This window comes from Leptonotus elevatus, chromosome 20 (genome assembly GCF_054856555.1).
Source record: "Leptonotus elevatus isolate MCC_2025b chromosome 20, RoL_Lele_1.0, whole genome shotgun sequence".
Lineage (NCBI taxonomy): Eukaryota > Metazoa > Chordata > Actinopteri > Syngnathiformes > Syngnathidae > Leptonotus > Leptonotus elevatus.
The window spans coordinates 6,651,250-6,677,021 of NC_141258.1; the positions used below are offsets into that span (position 1 = coordinate 6,651,250).

Below are 25,772 nucleotides of genomic sequence, written 5' to 3' on the forward strand. Positions count from 1 at the left end.
TGTTTTTTCCCCCCCATTTGAATAAAAATCTTAATGATGATAAATCATTTTACTGGGTTTTATTTCAGAGCGTAGACTATAAATTAAGTAATTTTAAATGACGTCATCATAACGTATAATTCCTACTTGGAAAGTACTTTTTTATTTTTCAGTTTTTTTACATGGCATGTTGTCTGAATCTGTACCTGAATTTTATTTTTTTTTCAATGTACACCAGAAGACCCTTACGCTTAACCCATCAATACAATAAAAGCAAAAACAACAAGGACTCAACTTGTTAAAAAAATAATTTATTTTTCACGTCTGTGAAAATACAAAAAGCAAAACAAAATGTGCAAACAAAGTGCAATGTCATATGAGTATTTGAATATCAAATAAATAAGCGTCGACACGGGTATGGAATGACGTCTGACTCGAAGCTGTTATGCCAAATGATGTTTTTTGTTTTTTTATGACCGTATAACTGTAGCTGCCATTGGGACGGTTTCCATAGAAACTGAGGTCCACGCTTGCGGATGCTTCACTTGTACCGTACTGACATCCTTCTTTGCGAGAGGCTTACAGTCATCTTCAGCATTCCTCGATCAGCAGCTCCTCGGAACAGTACAGTTTCTTCTTGATGACGCGGAATCCTGTGCTAAGCTTGATGGCGTGCCTTGCCGCCGGCACTTTGGAACTAAAAAGTCCTTGGATCTTGGGCCACAGCCCGCCGGATTCCATCCTCAGCACCAGAGTCAGCTGAAAGGTGGGCACCAGGTAGGGGTCCGCGGAGAGCTGCGCCACGCTCTCGCACTGCGGCCCCCGCTCCACGCACAGGTCCACCAGGGCGCCGCGCAGGCCGCACGGCTCGCTGGCCGCCAGGTGCAGGAGCTCGCACCCGATGCGCTCCAGCAGCCGGTCGGGAATGAGGAGCTTGGCGCAACGCAGGGCGCACGGCGAGTCCTTGGCCTCGCGCAGGCTTCGCTCGATCAGCTCCACCACTTCTTTCAAGATGGCTTCCTCCGTGGGGTCGTAGAACAGGTCCTCCTCGGACATGTCCGACACTGTTGGGATCAGAAAAGTTGACGATTAGAACCCGGAGTCAGGTTGGCTTGTTAACCTGCGTGTGATCGTCTGGATGTAAGATGTGGCCTACATCAACTGACTTTTTGCCATGTTCATAAATGGCTTAAAGTGCATCGTTTATTGTTCCGTCCTCTGATTGGCTCGTTTGAGTAAAACTTTTTACACACCTGCGTCCGAGAGGTCGCTACTGCTGCTGTTGTTGGACCTGGACTCCATACTGTCGGTCAGCCTTTGCACCAGGTTGCTCCAAGAGAGCCTCCTAGGACTGCTGTCCACCGGAGACGGGGGCGAGCTGCCAGTTTGCACGTTTGAGGCACTCGAATGCATCGCCTGCGTCGAAGAAAAAGACGACAAAACAACAGGATGAGATGGTTGTTGAATTTGCAGAATGGCGAACAAAGGAAACTTGAGCACAAAGAATGTCACTTTTCTACGGCGGATTTTTTATTTATTGCAAATATAACATGCAAACAAAATAAGCAATTGTGGTAGTAATGATGAATTATCATTCCACAATTTAATTTCTCCCTTGTCATTTCTGCTCCATACTCCCACCACCCCCCCCCCCCCCTCCTCCTCCTCTCCCAACAGGCTCTTTGGAAAGTAACTGTGCAGTCACTGTACTTTTTTTTTTTTTACAGCAGGAGGTACAATGCAATAAAATAACATCTCAAATATACAGAACCATAAAAAAATAAAATCAGTGTCCAAAAAAAAACTACACTGAACCATTTTTGGTCTGTTGACCATTGTCTCCAAATAAATGCTCTGAATGATACTATTTAGAATTTAGCAGCCATGTTGTCAGTAGTTTCAACAAAATCAGAGAAACTTCTAATTTTGCAGTGGTCTTAATGTTTTTGTTTTTTTACAGAGCTGTCCATTAAAAAAATAAGATGAGGAAAGTGCACACTTTGCGAATACAGTGTAATCAAATTTCAATATCAAAGTCCTTACCTTGAACGACAAAGCACAAACGTCGGTTAATCGGTGCTTTATTGTCTGCAGAAAACAACCATCGGACAACTTCCTTATCCTCTTCTGTACTCGTCAACCAGCTGTCGAAAAGCTCTGCAGCTCCGGCTTGCCCCGCAACAATGTTTATATAGTAGCCCTCAAGCCACGCCCTCTCCCCCGGCCTACCAGCCAATCAAAAAGAAGAGCCACGCAAGACACGCCCCCGAGCTGTAGCTTGCCTGGTAACACACAAGCAGTGAACAAAAAAATGAAGAAAAACAGGGGGGCTAGTGTTGAATAGCAGACCCCCGCTTCTGTGGAAATGTACAGGGTCTTGCCTGGGCTTGTTGGGAACATATAGGGGGGAAAAAAATGTTGATTTATATCCAGAAATAAACACAAATGTCTAAAAATCGCTATCTGGTTGAGCTGGGAGCGTATACTGTATGGCTGCAAAGGCATGACATCACCTGTTTTGCTCCTAAAGCATTACATCACACTTTTTTCTGCTGCAGAGCCTCGAAAACAACACTGCAGCAGCAGCATCTCCGTCAAATGGCAATAAAATGCTCTGTTTGAACAAGTATGCACAAACATAACATCTTCGTGTTCACGATGCACATGAACATAAATACCATAGTCAGTCTGTAACATTTGTTTTTATATCGCTCTATTTACAACCATTGTTCAATTGAGATTTAAAAAATTAAGTGCTAGCATTAAACATTCTACGTGGTGATGGTTTAAAGTTGCATATTAACCTCAACTTAGTGGTGAAAAATATCTAAGTACAAATTTGTTACTGTACAAAAGTACATTTAGATTTTTTTTTGTTTGTTTGTGCTCTATGTGCCACACTTGTCAGATTAGTAAAACAAGCCTACAGAAAATTTAGAGGGGGGGGGGGGGGGTGAACAGATGAAATGAACATGTTTTGCACATAACGGCAATATAAAAGTCACACCTAAATAGAAGTGGGGAAAAAAAAGAATGGCAATGTGTTTGGCTTATAAAAAAAAAATTACAGCAATAGGCAGGCATTTTTTTTCAGGATCTTCTAATAAATCTAATGCATCTATTTATTTTTATTTTTTCTGCTTATGCTTGTTTTGGTGTATTTGTATGTTGTTGCTGCATGCATTGTGTATCCTGTTTTTCTATCATGCGTGCATTTACATGTTATTATTTTAGGGTCTGTAAAGCTTCAATGCAGCTAACTATGCTATGTAGTGTAATCAACTATGCTATGTAAATATCGAGGTACTGTAGCATAATTCAACGTTGTTTATGATTTACAATATGCAGTTTTCATCTATCTATCTGTCTGTCTGTCTGTCTGTCTGTCTGTTCTACGTTAACTCATTCACGTCCATTGACGACTATATTCATGTGAACTATTTCTATTAGTTTAAAAAAAATCATTTCATTTAATTTTTTCTGAAAACTTTTTGAATTTTTTTTTATTGTACATTTATAACAGATATAAACTTATCATGCGATTAATTATGATTAAACGCCCCTTATTTTTTATATTTTTTTAATTAGGCCCCGTCAGGCGATTACAATTTTTAATTGTAATTATCACATGACTTCACTAGTTTAATCACGATTCATACATCTGTTCTAAATTTACAATAAAAAATGTTTCTAAGTTTTCATACTCTTGTTAGCAAAAGTGGGGGAAAAAATGTTAAACTAATAGAAATAGTTTAAATGAATTTTTGACGTCTGTAGCCGTCAATGGCAGTGAATGAGTTAATGTGTACCAATGTCATTGCATCAGCTGTCTAGTAAAAAAAACAAACATGTTTTGCTGCCTCTCAATGCCTTCAAGATGACACTAGCAGCTGATTTGTTTGTTATGTTGCGCACAGGGCAGCACGATGGTCAAGTGGTTTGCATGTCTGCCTCACATTTTTGAGGTTTGGGTTTCAAGTCCCGTACGTTATCCCCCGTGCATCCGCTTCCTCTCGCATTCTGAAAACATGTATCTTGGGGTTCATTGAAGACTTGAGCGTCATAGGTGTAAATGTGAATGCCTGTCTATGCGTGCCGTGTGATTGACTTGCGATCAGTCCGGGGTCAATTGCGATGGGGAAGATGGACGTTGAGCAAAAGAGGAAGTTGTTCATGTGTGTGTGTGTGTGTCAGGAAGTTGGGAGCTGAACTTCAGTGGGTAGGGTACACGTGAGTGGGAGTGGCTGTCTAAACAAGACAAACACCACAAAGCACACTGTGTCCCAATAGGGAGGGCGGGCGGGCGGGGGTGGGGGCCGGTCCACGTCTTACAGTGCGGTTCGGCCCACTGGCGAACCCCCAAGAATATGTAGGTCAATCTTTTCTTAGAATTGGTGGTCATATTTCTTTAAAATGTTTATACTTCGCTCAACATTATGGCTTATCCATTTGACTGTTTTTTTAATTAGTAGCTTTAGTATCTATTTTTATGATTTTTACACATCATATACACATGTAAAAAGTCTACACACCCCTGTTCAAATGCAAGGTAAAAAAATAAAATAGACCAACATAAATCATTTCAAAACTTTTCCATGTCCAACTCAGTTGAACAAAAGGTCAAAATAAACAAGTGATAATGCTTGCATAAGTGTACACACCCGTTTATGATTGTGGATGTGTTCTGAATTACATCACAAAAACCTTGTTATTTCAACAAGGGTGTGTAGACTTTTCATATCCACCATTTATACATTTAAATGGCACATTTTAAATAATATTTACAAGCATTTTTTTTTTTATTGTGTTTTCTTGATTCGACATTTTGTTCCACGAACAATTCACGTGTTGCCGCGTGACAGTAGAAATGAGAATCCAAATTTGACTATATGAATTTGAGATTATGAGCATTTAATTCCCGACGCCCGACTTCTTAGAAAGTGTTGTCGAGCACGCCAAACTTTTCAACTCCCTCCCTGGGATTAAATTCCAACTGCATCCAGAGGCGTGCCATGGCCGAGCGCCTGGACTGTCCTCTTCCAAGTGCGTCGGTACATTCTGTACGCTCCACACCCTCCTCGCTGTGAATTTAAAAAACACACACACGCTCATTCACTTGGAGGGAACAAAACACTGTGTTTACTCGTCGTCAACACGGCACGTCCGCTGATTGATACGAGACCTGTGACGTCATTCTTCATTCAACTAGAACATGTTTGTGTGCGCGCGCCAGTGCAGTTTGAGAGATAAACAAACAGCAGCTGACACAGAGAATGCATACGACTTAACTATGTACATGAATGCGTTTGTTTGTGTCGGCTTCTGTTTCACTAGCTCATATTTATTGGTGGGAACCGGGAGGTAACAAAATGCAAATATTTTGTTGCTGTTCTTCCAATTCAGAACACTCTAATCCCAAATCATCTTTCCCTATTAAAATGAATGCAAATTTCATTAATCCATTGCAGTAGGGCTCAACAATTTTGAAAAATACTGTAATTGCTCTCTTTAGCAAATCATACAAACAGTATTTTGTGTGCGCTTTTAGTTTATTGTATGTAATTGACAGTAAAAATTCATTTTTACTTTGTACATTTTAGAGTCAGATTTTTTAAAACTTTTTATTAAGCACAGGAGTTGAATCAGAACTTCTGCTTTAACAACATATTTTGTATACAAGTAAATGGCTGTACTTCTATTTAAGAACACAGTGTAAGTACTTTTTCCACCTTTTTTTATTAGATAAAATATTTTTAAAAAAACAAAAAAAAACATTAACAAACGCCCACCCACCCCGCTCCCCAGAAATGTGCTTCTCTACGAGGGTGTGAATCCCAGGAGCTGTTCGATGGGCTTATACCGCCACTCGTCTGCTTCCAGCTCCTCCACAAGGCTAGCCAGCTTCTCCATGCGAGAAACTTGTTGATCTGTTGGGAAATCAACAATCATCAAAAAAACAAAAACAAAAAAAAAAAAACACTTCTTTCAGTCACATACCCTGTTTGACTTGCTTCAGCGCCGACGCCACTTGGTAACTGAATACCGACTCACAAAGAAATCTGTCCGAGCCGTCTGGAAAGGGGAATACACAAGTATTAGGCTAACTGCAGTATGTGGGACGACATGTAATTTGCGTTTAAAACAAAACAAAACACACACACACACACACAGAGTAAAGCTGGAAGATAAACAAAAAAAGCCTGATCAATTTTTTACTTTTTGTCATACTGCCACTTGCGTAAAGTGAAAACAAAAAAATGGAGCAAGTATGATACTGTGCTGCTCTCGCATGTAGACGTTTATTAAATGAGAACATTCACAAATAGCTACTGTAGACCGCAACTCACACCATGCCGCTCACACTGAAATATCCTGACGTCACTCAATAAGCCACGCCCCTTAAGGCACACATCCAACACAATAATAAGTAAATGACCAGATTGGTCGTGGAACGAATAAACTCTGAAGTCAATTTATTTCCCTTTAAATCTTTGTAAACGTTCTTTTAAAAAACAAAAACGAAACAAACAAACCAATCCTACTGTGCATGTTGACAGTATTTCTATACACACCTTCCATCATTTCGCCAGCTCCTTTGGGGTAAGTGTACAGGACCTTCCTGGGAGGGATGAGCTCCGAGGCGCTGAATCCCGAACCCGTCACCGAGCTGCCGCTAACGCCACCGGCCGAGGAGGACGAAGAAGACGCCGCCATTGCCTGCGCGACATTTTTAGAAACATGAGTTTGTCACTTCCACTGCATTTCAATCTAACGCTAGTAAGGCAACGGCGTTCATGAAAAGTAAACACTAAGGTTAGCTGGTGCTAGCCTTGGCTAACTAACGCAAGCAAAAGCAGCCGATCGAGGATACGGCAATGAACGCTGTCACCGTGCGGAACATCGCTATTCGATCATGTTTTAAAGTAACTTATCATCAATGCGCGTGATAACCTACAAACCTTGACGCTGAATCCACTCTGATTATGCTGCCGTTTGTTTGGATCAAAATAAATCTTAGCTGCACTTTACGACAAATACTGCCGTTTGCGGCAAATGACAGCGCGCAGACTTACGGTATATGTCACTTAAGTAAAATGGCTACTCAAGCTTTACTTAAGTGGTCTAATCTACTAAAACCTGTCAGTTACTCACAATAACGGGAAACAATGGGACGCTACAAATCGAACGAATGTTTTGAACGTCTACAAGCAGCAAATGATTTAATGCTGGTCGATTATCGCTCTACGTTGACACATTCAATATGGCGACGATGTTGACATACGAGCCGGCGCCAATGTAGGATCTATAAATATACTGTCTGAGCTGTATATACGGAGCTAGCGACTAGCTTGTTAACTAGCACAAGTAATTAAAGTCACGATTTTGTGACGTGTTTGTGTCGCCTACTTTTCTTGGATAGCTTTGCTGTATTTTTCGCAGCCCCTTGTTGATAACATGGACGTTTTACGCCCTCCTCTAATTAATATAGATGGAAGAATATACCGAAGGAACGTCGTTCAACAAGAACAGTATGAGGAGGAGGAGGAGGATTTCTCCTACATGGGAACACCTGGTAAGTGTACATGGAGTAAACTTTGTAACACGCGTTAACTCTGGAAACGAAAGCGAAAGGGTCGTTCACTAAGTGATGATACAGATGATGATTTGTGATGTAGAGAGAGAGGAATTCGAGACAGAGGAAACCTGTGATACTCATTTGATTGAACAGACTGAGAGAGGATTCCGTTGTGCCATTGATGTGCCAACTGTCCTGTACAAGTGAGTCATGCAAAAGTACAAAAAGCACCTGTTAGAAAATAATACTCACCTTTCTGGTTTGTCTTCTTCCAACAGATACATCATTGGGAAAAAGGGAGAAACGCGTAAACGCCTTGAGACGGACACAAAGACGTCGATTAACATCCCCAAGCAAGGAGTGGAAGGACAGATAGGTACAACTCTTATTAGAACCTCACTGGATATTAGCCAGTTTTGAGGGGGTGGCCGTGTCATATGCAAATCAGCCATTGCTCACCTCGCCCCCCTCTACTGTTATGCAGTACCAAATATGGCTTTCTACTAGTGTTACAAGTCTGAAAGTAATAGTTATTGTAAAAGTAATTTATTTTGATGTCCCCCCCCCCCCCCTCCTCACCTGACAGTCGTCACAGGGCCGCATAAAGCGGCGGTCACCTCGGCCATCACAAGAATTGAGGTCCTCGTCGACAACTTCCGGAAGAAGCAGTCTTTCACACATTTCCTGTCATTCCCACTCAATGACCCCAAAATCCAAGAGGGATTCTTAAGGTTTAAAGACGACGTCTTGGAGCAATTTTCACAGGTAAAAGAAATATACAGAGCTTTGCTTTTTCCACATTTGGTTATTTTACAGACTTAGTCAAAAATGTAATAAATTCAAGTTTTTTTTCTGTGGATTTCAGACAACTTGTGTACTTTTTTTTTTTTAATATGTAGGACCACGGACTCGATGAGAGCATCTTTCAGAACCCGGCCAAGCTTCACCTGACTGTCGGCACCCTCACATTGTTGGACGACTCGGAAGTGAGAAAAGCATACGAGCACCTGCGGGACTGTCAAAACTTTATCAGGTATGTTGTTGATTCGGATAGAACTTAGGCCTTTGTGCTTTTATGAATAAATATCTTTTTTTCTGTCAGGGACATCACAGAAGGGAAGCCTCTGCCTTTACAGGTAGCGGGCATCGAGTACATGAACGACGACCCTGCCATGGTGGACGTCTTGTACGCTAAAGTCAACATGATGGACGGCTCTGATAAGTAATGAGAGGGGGAGCAAAAAGTTTCTTTGTGTTCAAGTTGACTGCACTCTTTTCAGCGTGTGCGGTTATGCTACAGGTTCCAGGTGATTGCGGATCGCCTCGTGGTGTATTTTGTCTCCGTGGGACAGATGGCAAGAGAGTGGGACAGAGTCAAGCTGCACGCCACTGTGATCAACACCCTGTTCAGAAAGGACACCGCGGGTACATAAACATTTCTGAAAAGTAAATTTTTGTTTGATGCCGTCGAGGTGTCTTCATTTATTTAGGGCTTTATATTGTGTGTGTGTGGGGGGGGGGGGGGGGTGCATTTCCATATTTTCCGGGTAATTTTGGGCTGCTGTTTTTAAAATGTAATTAAAAATATGGTATTTTGGTAAATATTGTGTTCGTGGAATTTGAGTTAAGCAGCAAAATCCAGCTGTTTTTAATCCATCTCATGTCGACTGAAAATGACATCATAGTTGCTCAGGTCTCGGGTAACAACCAATCACAGCTCAGCTCCAGAAAACAGTCGAGCCGTGATTGGTCATTGCCTGAGCCCTGAGCAGCATTCAGTCGACAGTAAGTGGCAAAATGGCCACCCCCTGAAATGGGAGAAAACCGGCTGGATTTTTGCTTCATAACTCATGTTCCAAAAATTTAATATTAAACACAATGTCATATTTAGACTAGTAAGGTCACATATAACATATTATTGTCAAGAATTGTTTAAGGTTGACTTCCCCTTTTTTAATGAATTTTTGCTTGATTTTCACACGAAACATGATTTGCATTACACGTGCACAAAATTGTTTACGTTAGAAAAAATATATATAGACAAGCACATTAACTCATTCACTGCCATTAAACGTAAAAAAATCATTTGAACTATTTCTATTAGTTTACATTTTTTCCTCCACTAGACTTTTTTTTAAAATCTTTTCTTTTAAGAAAATATTATAAAAAATTAGGGGCGTCAAGTGATTAATTTTTTTAAATTGTAATTAATCGCATGACTTCAATAGTTAACTCACGATTAATCACAAATTTTCTATCTGTTCTAAATGTACAAGAAAAAAAATTCTAGCTTTTCATACTCTTGTTAACAAAAGTGGGGGGAAAAATGTTAAACTAATAGAAATAGTTCAAATTAATTTTTGCCGTTTATAGTCGTCAATGGCAGTGAATGAGTTAAATGTAAAGGCTACTGTAGAAGGCTCTGCGATTGCGATCATCATTTCACCATGCAGCATCAAAAATTCCATTCTAATGTACCCAAGTTGAGCTGCGACGTCGACACGCATGCATTTTTCGACAACAAACTCCTCAAGAGACGCTTGTGGCACCCACAGCATGTTTTTCAAGTACTGACGACAAAGGCTTCATTCATTTTGGCCCGGGATCAAGTCCTCCCCACCCTCCGACATTCCCAAGCATTTCTCAACGCTGCATGTTGTCAACATCAATTATGGGCCTGAAGTTCACCAACTGAAATGATCTTGATGTTGTGCCCGCAACATCAGCATTGTGAACAAGACGATTTGATCCCAAGACTTGGTGATGTCCGTTACTGAGCTCCTTTTTTCATGTCATCCTTTTTTTTTCTTAGCGGGGGAGGCCGCCGGGTCAGGAAGACTAGGCACGAATGAACGAGAGGCGTTTGATGCCAGAAATATATTAAAGGTTAGAGGAGAATATGCTGTAACATCTCATTTTGAATTCATTGCAACTTAATGACATTTTGTACATAAACTTAAAAATCAAATGCGAGTATTAGCATCACAGACATTATATCCAATCTATTTTCTCCCTTGTGTTATTTTTGAATGTAGACATTTGGAGCGTATCATTTTGGAGAGCTGGATCTGAACACGGTGTCACTGTCACAACGATATTCAGCCGACTGCACGGGCTACTACGCCTCCGCAGGAAGCATCAGCTTCTCCTGAGGTATTCTTAGGATGACTTTTATTTATTTTTTTCCCCCCAACGTGACACGTGACTGTCAACTACCAAGTTGGACTGAGGGATTCTTTCCAGCAGGGGGCAGCAAATCCTTTTGTTCCCCCCCCCCCCTCTCAAAAACATTTGAGGCTGAAGAATGTAAACATAGAAATCATCATAAAAATTCCATTAACTCATTCACTGCCATTGACGGCTATAAACGTCAAGAATTCATTTGAACTATTTCTATTAGTTTACCATTTTTTCCCCACTTGTTGAAAACCTAGAATTATTTTTATTGTACATTTAGTTTTGTAAATTTGTGATTAATCACTAGTGAAGTCATGCGATTATTTACGATTAAAAACTTTCCTCGCCTGACGCCCCGAATTTTTAATAATATTCTCTTTCTTTCTTTTTTTAAAATTCATTCACTGCTGTTGACGGCTAAAAACGTCAAAAATTCATTTGAACTATTTCTATTAGTTTAACATTTTTTCCCACTTTTGTTAAGAGTATGAAAACCTAGAATTTCTTTAATTGTATATTTAGAACCTATATAATTTGTGATTAATCATGAGTTAACTAGTGGAGTCGTGTGATTAATTACAATTGAAAAAAAATTTTGCCTCTTGCCCCTAATTTTTTATATATATTTTTTTTTTAATTAATTTATGGCAGTGAATGAGTTAACATAACCTCCTTGGCAGATGTAATGAATATCTGACTGATTCATAGGCTGTGTAGGCCTGATGGGAATTATTTTCATCAGTGCGTTGGCTTCACCTGACGTCTCACTTGGAAGATCCGCGTGACCCACATTGAGTCTCAAATTTAGCATCCAGCTGTCAGCGATGAGGATCCTTCTTTATTGCCTTGCCAATAAAACTCAGCGGACGCACACGTGTCTAAGAGGTCGCCTGCGTCGAGAACGAAAGCTCAGGAAAAAAACAACCAACAAATAAAAGAACAATCAGGTGATGGTGGTGGTGTTTGTTGCTTAAGAAATGTAATGCTGCCAGTTTGTCCGTGCATCACAAAGTTGACTGTACTTTACTCTCTTTCATTAAATAGCAGACCCGCAGATGAGGGAAAAAAAATACAAAATGAAACGACAGTATTGATTTGAATTTGTTTGTATAGGACAGTTATGTTGCAAGAAGTTAGTCCTGTTCTGACAGGAATCATTTAATTGCATAATAATGTCCAAACTAGTACTAATTTGTGTTTGGGACACAAATATATTACATACATCTACAGGAATTTTCAGGTAGAGGCTAAATGTTACATTCAACAAAATATTAACATGAAACAATGGAATTGTTGCAAATGACTGTCCCATTAGTGTTGTTCACCTACATGACGATTTTAAAGCTGACCATTAATATAGCATGTTCTTTTTCTTCAAGGTTATATAAAGTTTTGTTTTTTTTAACACAGCAGCTCTCTTCAAATCAAAGTGGGGAATTTACTAAGTTTGTACACATACATGACGCCATGCTATAGAAATAAAATCGTCAATGACAAACTGCAGGCAGAGTAGACCTTCCTTCCCTGTGACAAATCATGCAGAAAGGTAAACTTTTAATCCAAAAATAAGCATTTCTAATTGCATTCTTGGCGATTGAATGTGCATTCAAAGCTTCTCCCAGACTTATTGGTACAAACGTACGCCGGCATTTTTGCTATGACGGCTGGCAAAAAAAAAAAAACGACGCAAAGAATTTATGAGCACAGCGAAAGTGGCAACGTAAGATGGCCGCCAAGTCGCTTGTGTTGGCTGGCTTGGAGCTTCGGAGGTTGTGCTGCCACCTCCTGGACGTTTGCTGCGGACACTTTTCTTTTTCTTTTTTTCTTTGCCAAGACAACCAGTCAACCACGCACTTGTTTTGTGTGAGTTTGTTATGCAGGACAACAGCAGCGGTGGCGGCATTGAACCCCTTGGAGGTTTGTCTTCTTCACCGGAAACCGATTAAGCGCTTCGAATAAAAAATGTTTTATTCATCATTCGAATACAAACAGTTAAGGAACACATTGTCATACAATATATATTTCGCAATTTAACAGCTTCGGGGAGGGGGGGGGGGGGGGGGGGGTAAAGTGATTAATTTAATCCAGAAGAACATACAGGTCCATTAAAGAAAGTTTTCGTTTGTAATGAAATACAAGGATTTCATTGTTGTTTTATAGCTTCAGATCAGTCCGTGATATCTACCCCATCATCACTTGAATTGAACATTCTCTCTTACTGTACGTATCCGGTTCAGCAAAAAGAAAGGAAGAAAGCCTTCCGGGTTCAGCAAAGGAAGAAAGAAGGAAATAAAGCCTTCCGATTAATGTCGTTCAAGTGAGTATTTTAAAGATTTTTAACTGCCGTTTATATATGTATGTATATAGACACACGACCACGACCTAGAAGGAAGGATCTTGTTTATTCGATAGGTCATTTGAAGCTCGCTTGCTAATATGTCAACAAAGCTGTGTGGCTAGGCAGCTAGCACGCCCACACATCGCACTCAGCTGTCAATCAAAAGTTAATCAAGGGAAGCGCTTGACTTGAATGTTTGGTGTGTTCTTCTCCAAACAGAAGCTGACGTCCACCATGAAAGAGTGATTGCTTCACATGCTACAACCTGCACATCTCGTAGCCAACATCTTCTACAAAGGTAACACATGCCTATTTTGCTTCCGTTTTGTTCTGTTAAGCGTGTGCTTTTGAGTGAATCAATGCATTACACCGGCACAAGCTACAGACATAATACTAATATTTTCTGAATAAAGGTTTAAGATTTTTTTATCTATTAGACCGCCTGTCATAAAAAAGAGAACATGTTTAAATATTGAAAACGTATGTATTAAAATATTTTGACTAACCCCTGCTGTTTGTGTGCAGCTTTAGTTAGTCTCACGCAAACCTTGATTGCTACCTAAAATGCTTTAAAATTGTCATGTCAAGCTTTTAATAAATTGTTCAACTTGAACGGGAGTCTTTGTGTTTTATGAGTCATTTGTGCCCTCAACTCATTCGAATCTAGTGCATAAGCTTGAGTTGAGAATGTCACAGCAGTCGCTACTGTGGACACGAGTGTAATCTTACTACTACTGTTGGTCTCCACCTGACTCCAAATGACACCAAATTGGCTGATGTGCAACTCTCACCTCAAAACTTAAAGTGACCTTCAAAAGCTGCTTTGGCTGCCTTTAACTCCGCCCAATTTTGGCTCCACGAATCATGAAGCTGCTTTAATTTGCATAACCCCGCCCACTCACAACTGACCAATCACGGCGTGCCAATTTACACTTTCTCCCCTATCTGACCAATCACATTGCCTCAAATTTACATAAATATGCCCAAGTTTAGAACAGCCAATCACAGCTCTTCTAATTTGCATAGCCATTTTCTGTACAACACACCCGAGTCGCAAGATCAGAAAAAGGTGTGTGAGAGAACAGAAACTTCAAAAAACCTGCAGGGCTCCGCCCCTCAAGGACCAGGACTGGGGAATCCACGTTCAAAGTAAAAACCTTGAAACAAAATGGCTGCTTCTACTCAGCAGTTGGAGACTAGCTCATTATCCTGATAGTTGAGTTGAAGCACCTGTAACGAAAGCCAACCGGTGGCAGGGTTTTTACTTTCCAGACCTGGATTCTCCAACTCTGCCTGACCACAGTGGGTTGCTCATTGGCACTTTGGTAGAACTGTAGAAGAGAAACATGTTAACGCAAGAAAATAAAAAGGGGGGGGGGGGGTGCTCACTGCTTACCTCAGTCTTGTTCCACAGCTCAGTGAAGCTTTATCATGACTGCAGGCAAAGGTGTAAAATTATGACAAAAAAAATGTCTTCCCAATCACATGCGGAAATAAATTTGTCAAACATTTGGACTCTTGTGAAAGTGTGCGTTTTACCACTTACCAGTGAAGACAGCACTGGACGCCTGAAAGATAAGAGAACGTTCTTGTAAGCATTTTACTTTTAAACAATTAGCATTACAAGCTAGTTTGACTTACCAACATGACACTTGCGGAAATGTTTAGCAAGAGGAGAGCTGCAGTCTGATAATTGAGACAGTTTAATAATGTTTTTTTTTGTAAATAAAAACTAAATATCTGCCATTTTGCAGCCAACCTGGCCCTTTGCCTGTAGACTTAAATGAGTTTGCTTGCGAAGCCACCGGAAGTCGGCCATTTTAGGCTCAATTTGCAGATTGCCACCTGTAGACAATTAGCACGCATACATACTAGTTTCATTCCGCGTATTTGTGAATAATATGCATTATGCACAAGTTTTGTCGACTTACCTTCGGGGAAAAAAACGGCACTTGCTTTCGTCCAGGTACTGGAAAAAAAAAAGTTTTAGCCAGCATATTAGCAAGATGCAAGCACGTTAAAAGTGAGCAAAAAGCAGTGAGTTTTAAAAAGCTCGAGTGAACACTCACCTTGTCAAAGTGTTGGATGTGAACTTGTGAAAGTGCGTGCGGACGAGGACGACGGGATTGCTGTCTGAGGTGAGAATGAATGATTGTCACGTTAACGCGCCTTTAGTGACCCCCGGCTTATATAGGTTTCCGGTGATGACGTCACTTACAGGAAAAAAACTTTATTTAGCAGAGAAACTAATATAAATGGAGTAATGATGCATTGGAAAAGCAAGAGGGATATGTTATAAATGACAGATGAAGAAGACTTGTCCTGACTATAGCGCACTTAGTCGTCATGTTGCATTGACATAAGATTTAACAAATAACAGACAAGTAACTTCAAGTTGGTCGAGAGGAATAAGAATCCGCTTGCTCATCAGGCGGTCTTGGTTCGAGCCTGACTCTTACTCGCTTATGAATTCTTAAATGGAGGACGACTTCGGAATCGAACCGAGCTCGTCTGAGCCGCAGGTAAAGTTTTTACCTCTCAACCACTCTGTCAGTCCCTCGCGTGTTTTTTTTTCATATTTCAAGTCGCAAGTGAACCAACGTGCTTTGCCTCCATTCTTCTTCCTTAACATGCCACATGAGACTTTTTCATTATTCCACAACCCGCCACCACATTGCACACTGATTTGTCTCCAGCTTTACCAGTTGTGGCTTTGGCAGGACTGCTTGTGTCTCCCTTCGCCATCAAAGTGAACATGTTCAGTACCCCATCTTCCCCCCACCTCCATCACTAAACCTGTCCTGCCCTATCCACTTGAAACATTTGATTACGCATTTACTCCCCCCCCCCCCCCCCAAATACAGCTTCCATTTTGCCTTGAAATTGCTAACGAGTCACAAACGAGGAGAGAGGCAGAGTAGATTGTTACATGTACTTTATTAGGAGAAACAAATATGAATTCAAGATATTGCACTTTTTTTTTCCACCGGAAAGTCCAAGTAAACAATGGAGAACATTTATGGGGACACCCAGCTGTCCTTGGGGGTCAGGTCATCAGGTACAGGTTGGAAGAGGACCCGGAGCACCACATTTTCTCTGCCTTGGAAGTGGGGAGACAAGGACACTACATTAGGTACAAATGCACAATCAAATAAAAAAAATTGATATGGAGAACATTTTATATCACAATAATATAAATCCTGATCTGTTTATTTTTGTCTTAAAACTCCACAAAATTAATGGTAATAATATCAAATATCTGGTAGTACAGTACAACCACTTTATTAAGGAATGCAGTACAGTGAAAATAATTCAAAGAAATACAATACAACAGTGCTTCAAGTACATAGATTATCCCCTCAAATTTTGCGTGTAGGAGTTAAAAGTGACCACAAGATGGCGCCAAATCTACATTAATCACAGAGGACCTTTTGAAATGATTATCTTTATTAAATACGATTATTAGTTAATATAAAGTGCTACATACTAATTACGTCTAGTTTGAAATTTTGACTTTTGGCGCATAACGTTGATAACTATTACACATAAAAAGATGACTTTTCCCACTGCTTTCATAACTACTCAGGCAGTTCTCGTGATGAGTTCCAAAACACTCAGAATAAAATAATTCCATCGTGTGCACACTCACTAGCTCTTTCTACCAACTTTAACATACTGTACTTAAAAAAAAAAAAACTCAAATTCAAAACAAAACTCTAATCGAAATGGCCTAGCTGTGTTTTTGTTTCCTTTCCCTACAACTCGTAAACCGCAAGTGGAATTGTTCCCATTTCCAAATGTTCGTGGACGCAGCATGGAAATCCCAATGACGTCCAACACGGAAGTAGCAAGTGCAACGCCGTGCACCCACTGGACAGCTTCTTCTTTTGCAAAGTTGTCTTTTCGAGCATAGACTGTACTTAACACACTATGAAGCGAAGAGTCACCATGTTGACCGTTAAGGACTTTAAGTGCATCTCACCCATACAGCCCAGAACGTTTGTCTTCCTCACCGAAATGCAATTAAACGCTTCGAATCTGCCGCCTTGACTCGTAAAGACGAAAGCCGGCATAAGCGGAAGTGACGTAGCCTGCCTCGGATTTACGCGGTAGTGACGTACTGTTGCATTGCTACATGCTGCTAAACGCGCTATCTTAAATTATTGGTATAATATAAATGTTGCCAGGTGTAATAAAAGACTGGAGAGAAAAAATCTCACGGCGGAAGCGTAGTGCAGTGCAACACGAGCGATCGTCAAGTGTGGGTGTGCGTCACGTAGCTAGTTAGCTAATGGTCACTTGAATGTCAACAATAGTATATTACCTTCAACCTAAGTGCCATAAGATGAAGCAACCCAAACTCTCTGCTGGGAAGCGCTATGCCAAGCCTATTCTCTTCGGGACGCTCATTGTTGGACTGGCCGCTGCCTTCCTGAACAGGTGCCGCATAATTTGCGTATAAAAAAAGGCGTAAAAAGCTCTTTCTGTACATATTTTGACATTTGAGACATTTCGTTCCTGTGTCACGTGCAGGCACAGGTTTTTCGAAGACGTGGATGACTTGCGAGCGCAGGAGCGTGCGAGGAACGAGGCCAAGTGGATGGAGATCGCGGAGAGGAGGCACAAACTGTTGGCAGAGGTGGCGGAAAAGAGAAGAAAAAGACGAGAGGCCACACACGAAGCTCTTAAATAGCATTATGAAATGGCTCTTTATGTGGACATGATTATACATGGATGTTAAACATAAAGGTTGAATCGTTTCCATATGAAGCAATCTAGTTTCTTTTGAGGGGGGGGGAAAAAAACTTCCAGATTATGTTTTCATCCCTTTAATTGTGAATGGATAGAATGTTTCTATTGTGGATGTTATCACACAACACTGAAGTCCGTTTTGTGTTTTTAATTGAAATAAATTAAATATACAAACATCGACACACAAGTGATATTGCACATGAAAGAATAAATACAAATGGACAGAAAAGTGCTTGGTTTGTCTGTTATGTTAGGACCAAAAAACTGCCAACATTAAATAACGTCCCTAAAATAAATAAATAACTTGCATCATTTAAGTGGAATTAAATACAAAATGTGTCAATTAATTAAATATTTTTTTTATGTAAAACCATTACTAATTATTCTTAGTCTGCTATATTAAATATATATTTTTAAAATAATCCTGACATTAAATGACATTTTTGTATATATTTTAATCCACTATAGTCCTGACCCGTTTTAGTCATTTAAATAGGCAACAAATTGATTTCTTGCCGCCTGTAACTGGAATGTAAACGATCAATATGACCCAAAGTGTGACACATCTGAACGGTGCCCTATTCGCCGTCGGTCACGAGCGAGACAGAAAGCAAATGAAATGCAAAAGACCGCCATCATCGACTTTAGAAACATTTACAAACATCAATAAATAATTAAATTATTCAGGAAACACTTTACCGTGCATGTGAACACTCGCTTGGACTCTGACTTCTTATTGCTGAGTGATGAGTGAAAAAGTGTTTGCATATCACTTCACTGTCTGCTTGCGTGTGCCGTCATCACCACACAGTCACATGACATCCTTTACTTGAGGGGTGGGGGGGTGTGGGGGGGTGTTCGTGCGGTGCTCAAACTGTGAGGGGTACGGAGGCAGCGGGAGGGACTGTGATGGCTGTGAGGGTCCCTGGATCTAGGCTGCTGGCCCCCCTGCTACTGCAACAAACAAAAACAAACAAAAAATAATAATTAATAAAATACTTCACAGTTACATGTAAAAAATTATAATAAATTACAAATAAAAAATAAAAAAAAATATCACATTTTATTTACTCAGCAGTTTGAATCATAAGTTTATATTGCATTTAAAAAAAACAACAACATAAACTTAATTTGTGAAAGTGCGGCGTTCCTCAGGGTTCCATTTACAGTCCACTGCTTCTTAGTTTGAGATTTTCTCCATTTCCATTAAATTACCCTCAATTCCTATGGAAATGTTCCACCCCTTTGCAACTACTTTCCAGGAATCACCCTTGACTCATCATCCCACCACATTTATATAAAAAAAATAAAATTAAATTAAAAAAAAGAGACTCACGCTTTGTCCAAATAGGTGATATGCAGTGACTGCGAGTACACGCTATTGTTAGCATTGAGGATGTTGCCGTTGTCCAGAGCGTAGTTCTTGGCCTGCTGCTCCTTGGCCAGGTTCCTGCAAGCGGCCAGTTTGGCCTCCAGAACCTGCCGGAACATGAGGCTCATGACGAGGAGGAGCAAAAATTTTTTGGGGAGGATTTACAGAAATACAAAGCGGACTCACCCCGACTTTCCTCAGTAGGTCGCTAACGATGTTGAGAGCTGATATTCGCGCTGAGGGAGTTAGCGGTGAGTTGCTGGCGTAGCTTGTGGAAAGTCCTTGAAGAAAAAAATAAAATAAAGGACGAGGTGACTGAGAGCTGCGTCCCAATACTTTTGCTCATGTCGTAAAACGTTATTCTGCACCGACCTGCGGCATTAGCGAGAAGGCCGTTGTCCAGGCCTTTGCTGAGAGGCGTGGCGGGCGTGGAGAGCGATAGCGACTCCATCTTGACGTCGTCGTGCGCGGGCGAGCCCGGGCACGACGTCCGGCCCACGTCCGTCTGACGCTCGCGCACAGCCAGCTCCTGACGCAAGTCTGACCAAATACATTCATTCACTGCCATTGACGTCCATAGACGTAAAATGTAGGATTATTATTATTTTTTTTTAAGATGTCACCTCTGGCTTCATCTTTGAGTCTCTGAACGGACTCGAGGAGCGACTCCTTCTCGTCCAGCTCGCTCTCCAGGAAGGCGTTCCTCTCGATGGCCTGGTTCAGACGTTGCTCGAAGTTCTCCAGAGACACGATGGTCGCTCTGAAGGGCGCCAACCACAAAACAACACAGTCAGAAAGAAGAAGAAAATCGCTCAAGAGCGCCGCAAAAACATCTCCGGACCTCTTGGCTCGCTCGAGATCGTCGTTGGACTGTTCCAGTTCTCGCACATATTTGTGGAGCTGCTCCTTGATGCTGCGCGTCTGCACCAGGTCGTCCTCCAGAACGGAGATCTGCTTGTAGCTCTGGGAGTATTGCTGCTCCAGCCTCTCCTGTCACGGCACACACAAATATTTTAGCATCATCATACATTTTTCTTTGTTTGTTTTTGTACTACTTTCATCATTTAGTCAGAAAGACCAGAAAGAAAAAAAACGCAAATATATACTTAGTATATTTCTATTTACCTTGAGCATCTCCACGTCGTTCTTCAGCCTGAGGTTGTCCGACTGGAGGTCCTTCAGGCGATGCTCGGCCTGGCCCAGCTGAGCTTCCAGCTCGGCCTCCAGCTCCCTGCTGCCCTCCTGGAACTCCAGCAGCTCCTCATGAGCCTCCTGGTAGCTGCCGGCCGACGGCGCAAGCGGCGGACAGAGACGGAGGAAGACATCACGTCAAACAGGAAGTACCGATGATGTGAGAAGGCGCATCTGAAAATGGACGCTACCGGTGCGATGTAAATATGTCGCGTCAACAAAATGCGGGCGTGTTTCTTCTCAGCTGGCAAGAAACAAGCCGCCTTTGAACTCGACATTTGGCACTGAAAGCTTTTAATTGGTTAAAACTCAAAACAACATGTCACATACGTTGTCTTGTACTTGACGTAGAGAGCTTTCCAATAGTTGATTTCCTCATCCTTGGAGGAGAATTTAGGTATTTTGTCCGCTTCCATGGTAGTCGCATCTAGGCAAGAAGAAAGTTCATGTAATTGAGTTAATAAAAAAATACAATACGTTATTTAAAATGTATTTATTTATTTGTGCTGTGGCTGCTTCTAACGCATGTAGATTTAGCTCAGACGACAACATATATAGCAAACATAAGATACGCAAATGTAAACGAAACATTACCAAATATTCTTCATTATTGCTAATGAATTAAATCGCTAAAATTGAAGAAAAGAAAAGCGGATTCTCGACATGAATAGAAACGAAGGCAAAATGTCAAACATGGCTTAGCTGGTTAAAAACCACTCCATCGTGTATTTTTAACATTTGCGCTCTCACGTCGATGCAAAACAAGAGGAATACACAAGTCGTAAGTTTACCTGCTAAACATCACCTCGTAAAAAGAGATATTTGTCATCTAAATGAGATGTTTATCGGCGCATTTAGCTCGAAGCTAGTGGAGATGCTTCCTTCTTGCTCGTCGTGTTATACAGTGGCTGTGGAGGTCACGGAGCGGAACATCGGCGCCTCCCGCTGGTCATCTTCTGTAAGTAAGCTGCTCGCGCACGAGAAGAAAGGAATACAAATACGCATTGTTTTTGTACTCTGATATAAAATTCAAACAATTAATGTTCCTGTGAGTTTTGATACACTGCGGTATGTAAGTCAAAAATAATAAAATACACGATATGTAGCCGTTACGTGAAAGAACGTACGAGAACGCCACTACATCAAAAGACGTCGTAACGTCACGTGTTGCCAGGCGAAGGCGAGCATAAAAAGAAACCAGATTTAGTCCGATTTAATGTTGTTTTATGGAAGAAATATATTAAGAATACTTTTAAAAGGCGAAAATGAATCAAATGTGTTTAAAAAAAAAATTCGAGCTAGCCAGGAGTCGAACCTAGAATCTTCTGATCCGTAGTCAGACGCGTTATCCATTGCGCCACTAGCCCGTTATGAGAATTCACTGAAATGTGCTTTTTAAACCCGTTCATGAACACACCGCCAATCCTATAAAACATTTTTCATTGTAGCCACATTCTGACGTTTTTATTCTCCCTCTCCACAGTTTGCTACAACATGTTCACATTTGTTTTGGAGTCCAAATTTTAACAGCAACACACTTTGTCACAAACAGTTTTGATTTGTTGGGGCCTTCTCTGCTGCAAAATATACACGAGCAACATAAAGATGATTCATTTGCCTTCACACTCATCATTGTGTGAATTAGATACTTTTAGGGTAAAAATTAACATTAAAAAAAAATCTTCATTTGTATCCACACACAGCACAGGTGAGACATTTAAAGAGTGGTTAAAAAGCATGCTGGCACACTTTTCACTCGGAACACATACACGCGCTTGTATAACTGCCCCCTTTTACGTAAAACACGCACGACCCGCCAGGTTTACATTCCAATGAATCATGTAGAAAAAATGGCGTCACCAGTGTGATGACCAGAAAGCAGGACTCTCTTACAAAAAGCACAAGCAACAAAACATAACGTATGATTAATTGAATTGTTCTACATTAGGTTTATTCTCATATTTAAAATTGTAAACAGTGCTGATTAGCCATCACTTCAAATTGTGACTCGGGCTAACATGTTTAAAGTCCACTGCAGTCTTGTTTCCGTGTCTTAATAAAACCCTATTCCTATTCATGTCCTTAAGCAAATAAATTAAAATCAGTACAAGGGGTTAATTGTGTCAAACAAAGACTATAAGTGCTCTACTATTAAAAATGGAGACGTAACCATGAGCGCTATCTTCATCATTTCAATCCAGCCAGTATTCCTTTACATCTACATATATATTTATATTTAAGTCACTATATACAAAGCATGTATGTACACAAATGTATTTACAGTGAGGTTTTTTTTCTTTTCTTTTTTTTGCACGTGACAAGCGAGAAGAATGTCTGGTCCCACGTTTGAAAGCTTCTCCTCACCGACCCGGGTGTCAAGTAAAAAGCCTTTGCAAGAAATACATCTGTATCATAAATACTCTGCAGAAAATAAACATGATGCTTCGCACGCGTTGTCATCCTCCACGTAGGGAGTGGTCATGTTTTCAATGTTCTTTCTTTTTCTCCTACACCTTTCTGACCTTCTAGAACAGTGGTTCTCAAAGTGTGGTATGCAGGCTCCCTCTAGTGGTATGCTAAAGAATCACTGATTTAAAAACTCTTAATGTTCCAGTGGCTTAAATCTTTTATTGAGCCCCAGGGGGGAGATTTAAGACCCCTGTTAAATGTGTTATTTGTCTGGGATAGGTTCCAGCTCACCCTTAATCCCACCAAGGACAAAATGAACGGATGGAATTATTTTACATTTGCTATATGCTCTATTTTTGATGTATTCTCTGTTCTCCCGTCAATATAAAATACGATCTGATGTTTAATTGGGAATCATAAACTCTGCAAATGTACAGTATAGACAATAAATAGTTTCCAGTAAATGAATGTTAACCACCAAGATGTTTTTGTTGTTGTTGTTAGTTAATCGGCTAAGTATCGACAACGTGCATGTCGGTTGATGATACACACACACACACGCGCACACGCACGCACACACATGCACACAGTGCACACTCAGGCTGATGTCCATGCCGAGAGGAGAATGGTCGTCCTTGTGGAAGAATTGGCGGCACTCCTTGTCTGGCGTGTGGCGTTCAAGGCATCAAATAAGGCAAAGAAACTAAAAAATGGAACAATCCCAATGCATGAATACGTCAGGGGAGGAGGGAGGAGAAAGGAGGGAGAGGCGTCATAGCACCGTGCTCTCCGAATCCCCCCCCTCCTCCGACTCGGCGGTTCTGAGGCGGCTGGAGTCCAGCAGCGCCACCGAGTGCCTGAGGTGGGAAATGTGCGCCAAGTCCAGAAGGCCGTCCAGTTCCATGTCGATGACGGGAATGTCCAGGTTGCAGAAGGAATCTGGATGAAGAGGAAGAGGAGAGCATCTATTTATCATTTGGATTGTTTTGGTTGGGATGTGGAGAAGATTCCAGGTGGCGGGTGGGGGCCATGCTGGGCAAAGGAGTGTGTGTGTCCAAAATCAGGCATGAAGAAGGAAACAATATCACAATATGACCAGAAATGACACCGTGTTGCCAATTGGGCTAAGTAGCTAACTAGGCTATGTAGCTAACTAGAATGTATTTAATATGGAGCTACTATAACATATATACTGTAGCTAACAAGGCTGCGTAACTAACTGGGCTAAGTATGCTATGTTGCTAACTGGGATAAGAAGCTAACTAGGCTATGTAGCTAACTAGGCTATGTATTCATTATTTAATATATAGCTACTGTAAAATATATAGTGTAGATAACAAGGCTGTGTAACTAAGTGGGCTAAGCATCTTTCTATCTAGCTAGCTCTAACTAGCTACAATATTGATACACTTTATCTCTATCTACAGTATCCCTGTATTTAGCTAGCTCACAATTTACCAAGCTAAAAGCAAACTAGTCAATCCATTCTACAGTATCGTTACACCTATTATAAATTATATTATATTATAAAATAAATAAATAAATATCTATCTATCTATCGCTCCTAATCAGTTTTCTCCAGTAATTCAATTTTATTTGTCTTTTTTATTTTTCATCCTTTTTATGCATCTTCCATAGTTCAAAGTACTTCTTGACACGTAGTAAAAATCTGTGAACTAGTCGCTATATATTTAACTTTTCCGGCCTGTCTAGTCAAAAATGCAACTACCAAGTTTAAGTGAAACATTTTACATTTACATTCACTCACTAAGAAAGGGAAGGGGGAAAACAAATGGCAAAAAAAAAAAATGCATTAAATAATGTCATTGTGAAGTGGGAGATACAACTTTTGTGTAAAAAATAATTAAAAAAAATATTTGAGATTTCAGTTTTTGTAAAGGCCATTTCTCCCCCAGCCCTATTATGTATCACACAGTGGAAACAAACACAAACTAATATTCTGTAAATTCACACATGGAGTTGTGGTGAGGGAGCGGGAAGGTGGCAGTGACGTTCAAAGCTGGCAGCAGGAGCAAGGCATTATGGGTGCCAAGCTTAGCTTAGCTTAGTTTAGCATATCTGAATTTAGTACATCCCTGGCCTGCTTTGACGGGCCATGCGAGCCATGCGAAATGGGCGCAATGAGACGTCGGGGTAGGGCTTATGGAGGGGGGTGGGGGGGTCACCATGTTGCCAAGATGGGGTTGGAGGGATGGTGGTGGGGGGGGTTTGTGTCAGAGGAAGTCCTGCTTACCCTAAAAGTCCCTCAAACACAATGATGGCTCAAACGGCTGCAAGTGATCAACAACAATTACACATCAGAACATTCTGTGTAAATTAAATTCCAATTGAAAATGCAAAACTCACAAAAATTAAGTTGGACCCTTTGATTCAATACTCTCATCGTGGATCGAAGTGTATGCGAAAGAAAATGACAGCCATTACCTGTGGACATGCTCTCTCCAGGAGACAAACCGTCCAGCAGGCCGGACGAGTGCTCCAGCGGCTGGGGGCTGGTGCCGGGGGTGGAGGGCGGCTGCGGGGGAGGCAAGTTGGGCCTCTGCCGGGGCGGTTTGGGCGTGGGCCGGGCTTTGGTGAGCGTCCCGGCCAGCGAGGGCGGCGAGGACAGAGACGGCGTGCCGGCCATCTGGACGTGTCCCAGGGAGCCGATGGTGGCGTAACCCTGCGGGTAGCCGAAGCCGTACGGCGAAGGGGTGCTGGGGGGCGTGGGCGAAAGGCTGACCGGAGACGGCTGGCCCGTGGACTGCTCCGACACGGCCCCCGTTTGGCTGTAGGGGACTTTAGGCGGGATTGGAGCCAGCTTCTTTGCTAAGGGGAGAGTGAAAAGCACAGAAACTATTTGTTTTCCCAAGGGAACCGTCGACAGTTCGTTTGAAGTTCATGAGTTGCTAAATGTGTGTCCTCCAAACACATGCATATATTCAACGCTTAACAGTGTTACAAATGCATATGACCTC

At 41.2% G+C, this 25,772-nt stretch overlaps 5 protein-coding genes, 2 long non-coding RNA genes and 1 other non-coding gene across 16 annotated transcripts in view; 2 read left to right on the forward strand and 6 right to left on the reverse strand.

The window, feature by feature from the left end:
• Positions 1-269: 269 nt before the first annotated feature.
• On the reverse strand, positions 270-2,187 carry ddit4 (DNA-damage-inducible transcript 4). The gene is made up of 3 exons (XM_086064737.1): positions 2,023-2,187; positions 1,233-1,395; positions 270-1,043 (listed from the first exon to the last, which is right to left on the reverse strand). The coding sequence occupies exons 2-3, from the start codon at positions 1,390-1,392 to the stop codon at positions 571-573; spliced, it is 633 nt and encodes a 210-aa protein (XP_085920863.1). The 5' UTR covers positions 1,393-1,395; positions 2,023-2,187; the 3' UTR covers positions 270-570.
• A 2,636-nt stretch (positions 2,188-4,823) lies between these two features.
• Positions 4,824-7,109, reverse strand: anapc16 (anaphase promoting complex subunit 16). Its single transcript, XM_086064898.1, has 5 exons — positions 6,939-7,109; positions 6,552-6,696; positions 5,977-6,051; positions 5,773-5,906; positions 4,824-5,060 (listed from the first exon to the last, which is right to left on the reverse strand). The coding sequence occupies exons 2-4, from the start codon at positions 6,691-6,693 to the stop codon at positions 5,797-5,799; spliced, it is 327 nt and encodes a 108-aa protein (XP_085921024.1). The 5' UTR covers positions 6,694-6,696; positions 6,939-7,109; the 3' UTR covers positions 4,824-5,060; positions 5,773-5,796.
• Positions 6,580-13,688, forward strand: ascc1 (activating signal cointegrator 1 complex subunit 1). 3 transcript variants are annotated; one of them, XM_086064896.1, is made up of 12 exons: positions 6,580-6,756; positions 7,469-7,552; positions 7,637-7,758; positions 7,834-7,931; positions 8,142-8,320; positions 8,455-8,588; positions 8,658-8,777; positions 8,856-8,980; positions 10,368-10,441; positions 10,591-10,708; positions 13,290-13,368; positions 13,596-13,688. In XM_086064896.1, the coding sequence occupies exons 1-10, from the start codon at positions 6,718-6,720 to the stop codon at positions 10,705-10,707; spliced, it is 1,092 nt and encodes a 363-aa protein (XP_085921022.1). In that variant the 5' UTR covers positions 6,580-6,717; the 3' UTR covers position 10,708; positions 13,290-13,368; positions 13,596-13,688. The 3 variants fall into 3 exon arrangements, with proteins under 3 accessions (XP_085921022.1, XP_085921021.1, XP_085921023.1); XM_086064895.1 differs by having other exon boundaries at positions 13,290-13,688; XM_086064897.1 differs by lacking the exon at positions 6,580-6,756 and adding an exon at positions 12,970-13,049 and having other exon boundaries at positions 7,296-7,552; positions 7,656-7,758; positions 10,591-11,679; positions 13,290-13,688.
• On the reverse strand, positions 12,806-15,280 carry LOC147156667 (uncharacterized). Of its 2 annotated transcripts, XR_015091788.1 has the most exons (7): positions 15,140-15,280; positions 15,002-15,039; positions 14,830-14,915; positions 14,712-14,756; positions 14,617-14,638; positions 14,467-14,505; positions 12,806-14,401 (listed from the first exon to the last, which is right to left on the reverse strand). It is a non-coding gene; the product is annotated as an uncharacterized LOC147156667 (long non-coding RNA). The 2 variants fall into 2 exon arrangements; XR_015091787.1 differs by having other exon boundaries at positions 14,712-14,915.
• Positions 15,281-17,076: 1,796 nt separating this feature from the next.
• On the forward strand, positions 17,077-18,051 carry LOC147156668 (uncharacterized). Its single transcript, XR_015091609.1, has 2 exons — positions 17,077-17,510; positions 17,604-18,051. It is a non-coding gene; the product is annotated as an uncharacterized LOC147156668 (long non-coding RNA).
• Positions 17,956-21,447, reverse strand: LOC147156669 (nuclear distribution protein nudE-like 1-A). Of its 2 annotated transcripts, none has more exons than XM_086064031.1 (9): positions 21,177-21,447; positions 20,716-20,812; positions 20,320-20,473; positions 20,036-20,184; positions 19,818-19,954; positions 19,567-19,734; positions 19,381-19,475; positions 19,159-19,301; positions 17,956-18,773 (listed from the first exon to the last, which is right to left on the reverse strand). In XM_086064031.1, the coding sequence occupies exons 2-9, from the start codon at positions 20,799-20,801 to the stop codon at positions 18,692-18,694; spliced, it is 1,014 nt and encodes a 337-aa protein (XP_085920157.1). In that variant the 5' UTR covers positions 20,802-20,812; positions 21,177-21,447; the 3' UTR covers positions 17,956-18,691. The 2 variants fall into 2 exon arrangements, with proteins under 2 accessions (XP_085920157.1, XP_085920156.1); XM_086064030.1 differs by having other exon boundaries at positions 17,956-18,776; positions 21,177-21,440.
• Positions 21,448-21,679: 232 nt separating this feature from the next.
• trnar-acg (transfer RNA arginine (anticodon ACG)) lies at positions 21,680-21,752 on the reverse strand. Its single transcript has one exon. It is a non-coding gene; the product is annotated as a tRNA-Arg (tRNA).
• A 56-nt stretch (positions 21,753-21,808) lies between these two features.
• The window catches only part of arhgap44b (Rho GTPase activating protein 44b), a 29,638-nt gene continuing 25,674 nt past the window's right edge, over positions 21,809-25,772 (reverse strand). For 4 of the 5 annotated variants that reach the window (XM_086064029.1, XM_086064027.1, XM_086064025.1 and 1 more), the window contains 2 exons: positions 25,240-25,623; positions 21,809-23,733 (listed from right to left, as the gene is read on the reverse strand). In XM_086064029.1, coding sequence (XP_085920155.1) covers positions 23,567-23,733; positions 25,240-25,623 — 551 coding nt within the window. In that variant the 3' untranslated portion in view covers positions 21,809-23,566. Of the gene's footprint in view, positions 23,734-25,048; positions 25,086-25,239; positions 25,624-25,772 lie in introns of all 5 variants that reach the window. The other variant, XM_086064028.1, reaches the window with a different exon arrangement.

What these genes read in the sequence shown, in the direction of transcription:
- ddit4 (XM_086064737.1), bottom strand. Translation starts at nt 1,392, where the DNA reads ATGCATTCGAGTGCCTCAAACGTGCAAACTGGCAGCTCGCCCCCGTCT. An exon ending in TAGCGACCTCTCGGACGCAG is followed by an intron (nt 1,044 to 1,232) that starts GTGTGTAAAAAG and finishes TGATCCCAACAG; the next exon opens with TGTCGGACATGTCCGAGGAG.
- ascc1 (XM_086064895.1), top strand. Translation starts at nt 6,718, where the DNA reads ATGAGTTTGTCACTTCCACTGCATTTCAATCTAACGCTA. An exon ending in TGCATTTCAATCTAACGCTA is followed by an intron (nt 6,757 to 7,468) that starts GTAAGGCAACGG and finishes TAATTAATATAG; the next exon opens with ATGGAAGAATATACCGAAGG. An exon ending in ATGATGGACGGCTCTGATAA is followed by an intron (nt 8,778 to 8,855) that starts GTAATGAGAGGG and finishes GTTATGCTACAG; the next exon opens with GTTCCAGGTGATTGCGGATC.
- anapc16 (XM_086064898.1), bottom strand. Translation starts at nt 6,693, where the DNA reads ATGGCGGCGTCTTCTTCGTCCTCCTCGGCCGGTGGCGTTAGCGGCAGC. An exon ending in AGCTGGCGAAATGATGGAAG is followed by an intron (nt 6,052 to 6,551) that starts GTGTGTATAGAA and finishes TCCCCTTTCCAG; the next exon opens with ACGGCTCGGACAGATTTCTT. An exon ending in GCTGAAGCAAGTCAAACAGG is followed by an intron (nt 5,907 to 5,976) that starts GTATGTGACTGA and finishes ATTTCCCAACAG; the next exon opens with ATCAACAAGTTTCTCGCATG.
- LOC147156669 (XM_086064030.1), bottom strand. Translation starts at nt 20,801, where the DNA reads ATGGAAGCGGACAAAATACCTAAATTCTCCTCCAAGGATGAGGAAATC. An exon ending in GATCTCGAGCGAGCCAAGAG is followed by an intron (nt 19,955 to 20,035) that starts GTCCGGAGATGT and finishes GGCGCCCTTCAG; the next exon opens with AGCGACCATCGTGTCTCTGG. An exon ending in ATCACCTATTTGGACAAAGC is followed by an intron (nt 18,777 to 19,158) that starts GTGAGTCTCTTT and finishes TGTTTGTTGCAG; the next exon opens with TAGCAGGGGGGCCAGCAGCC.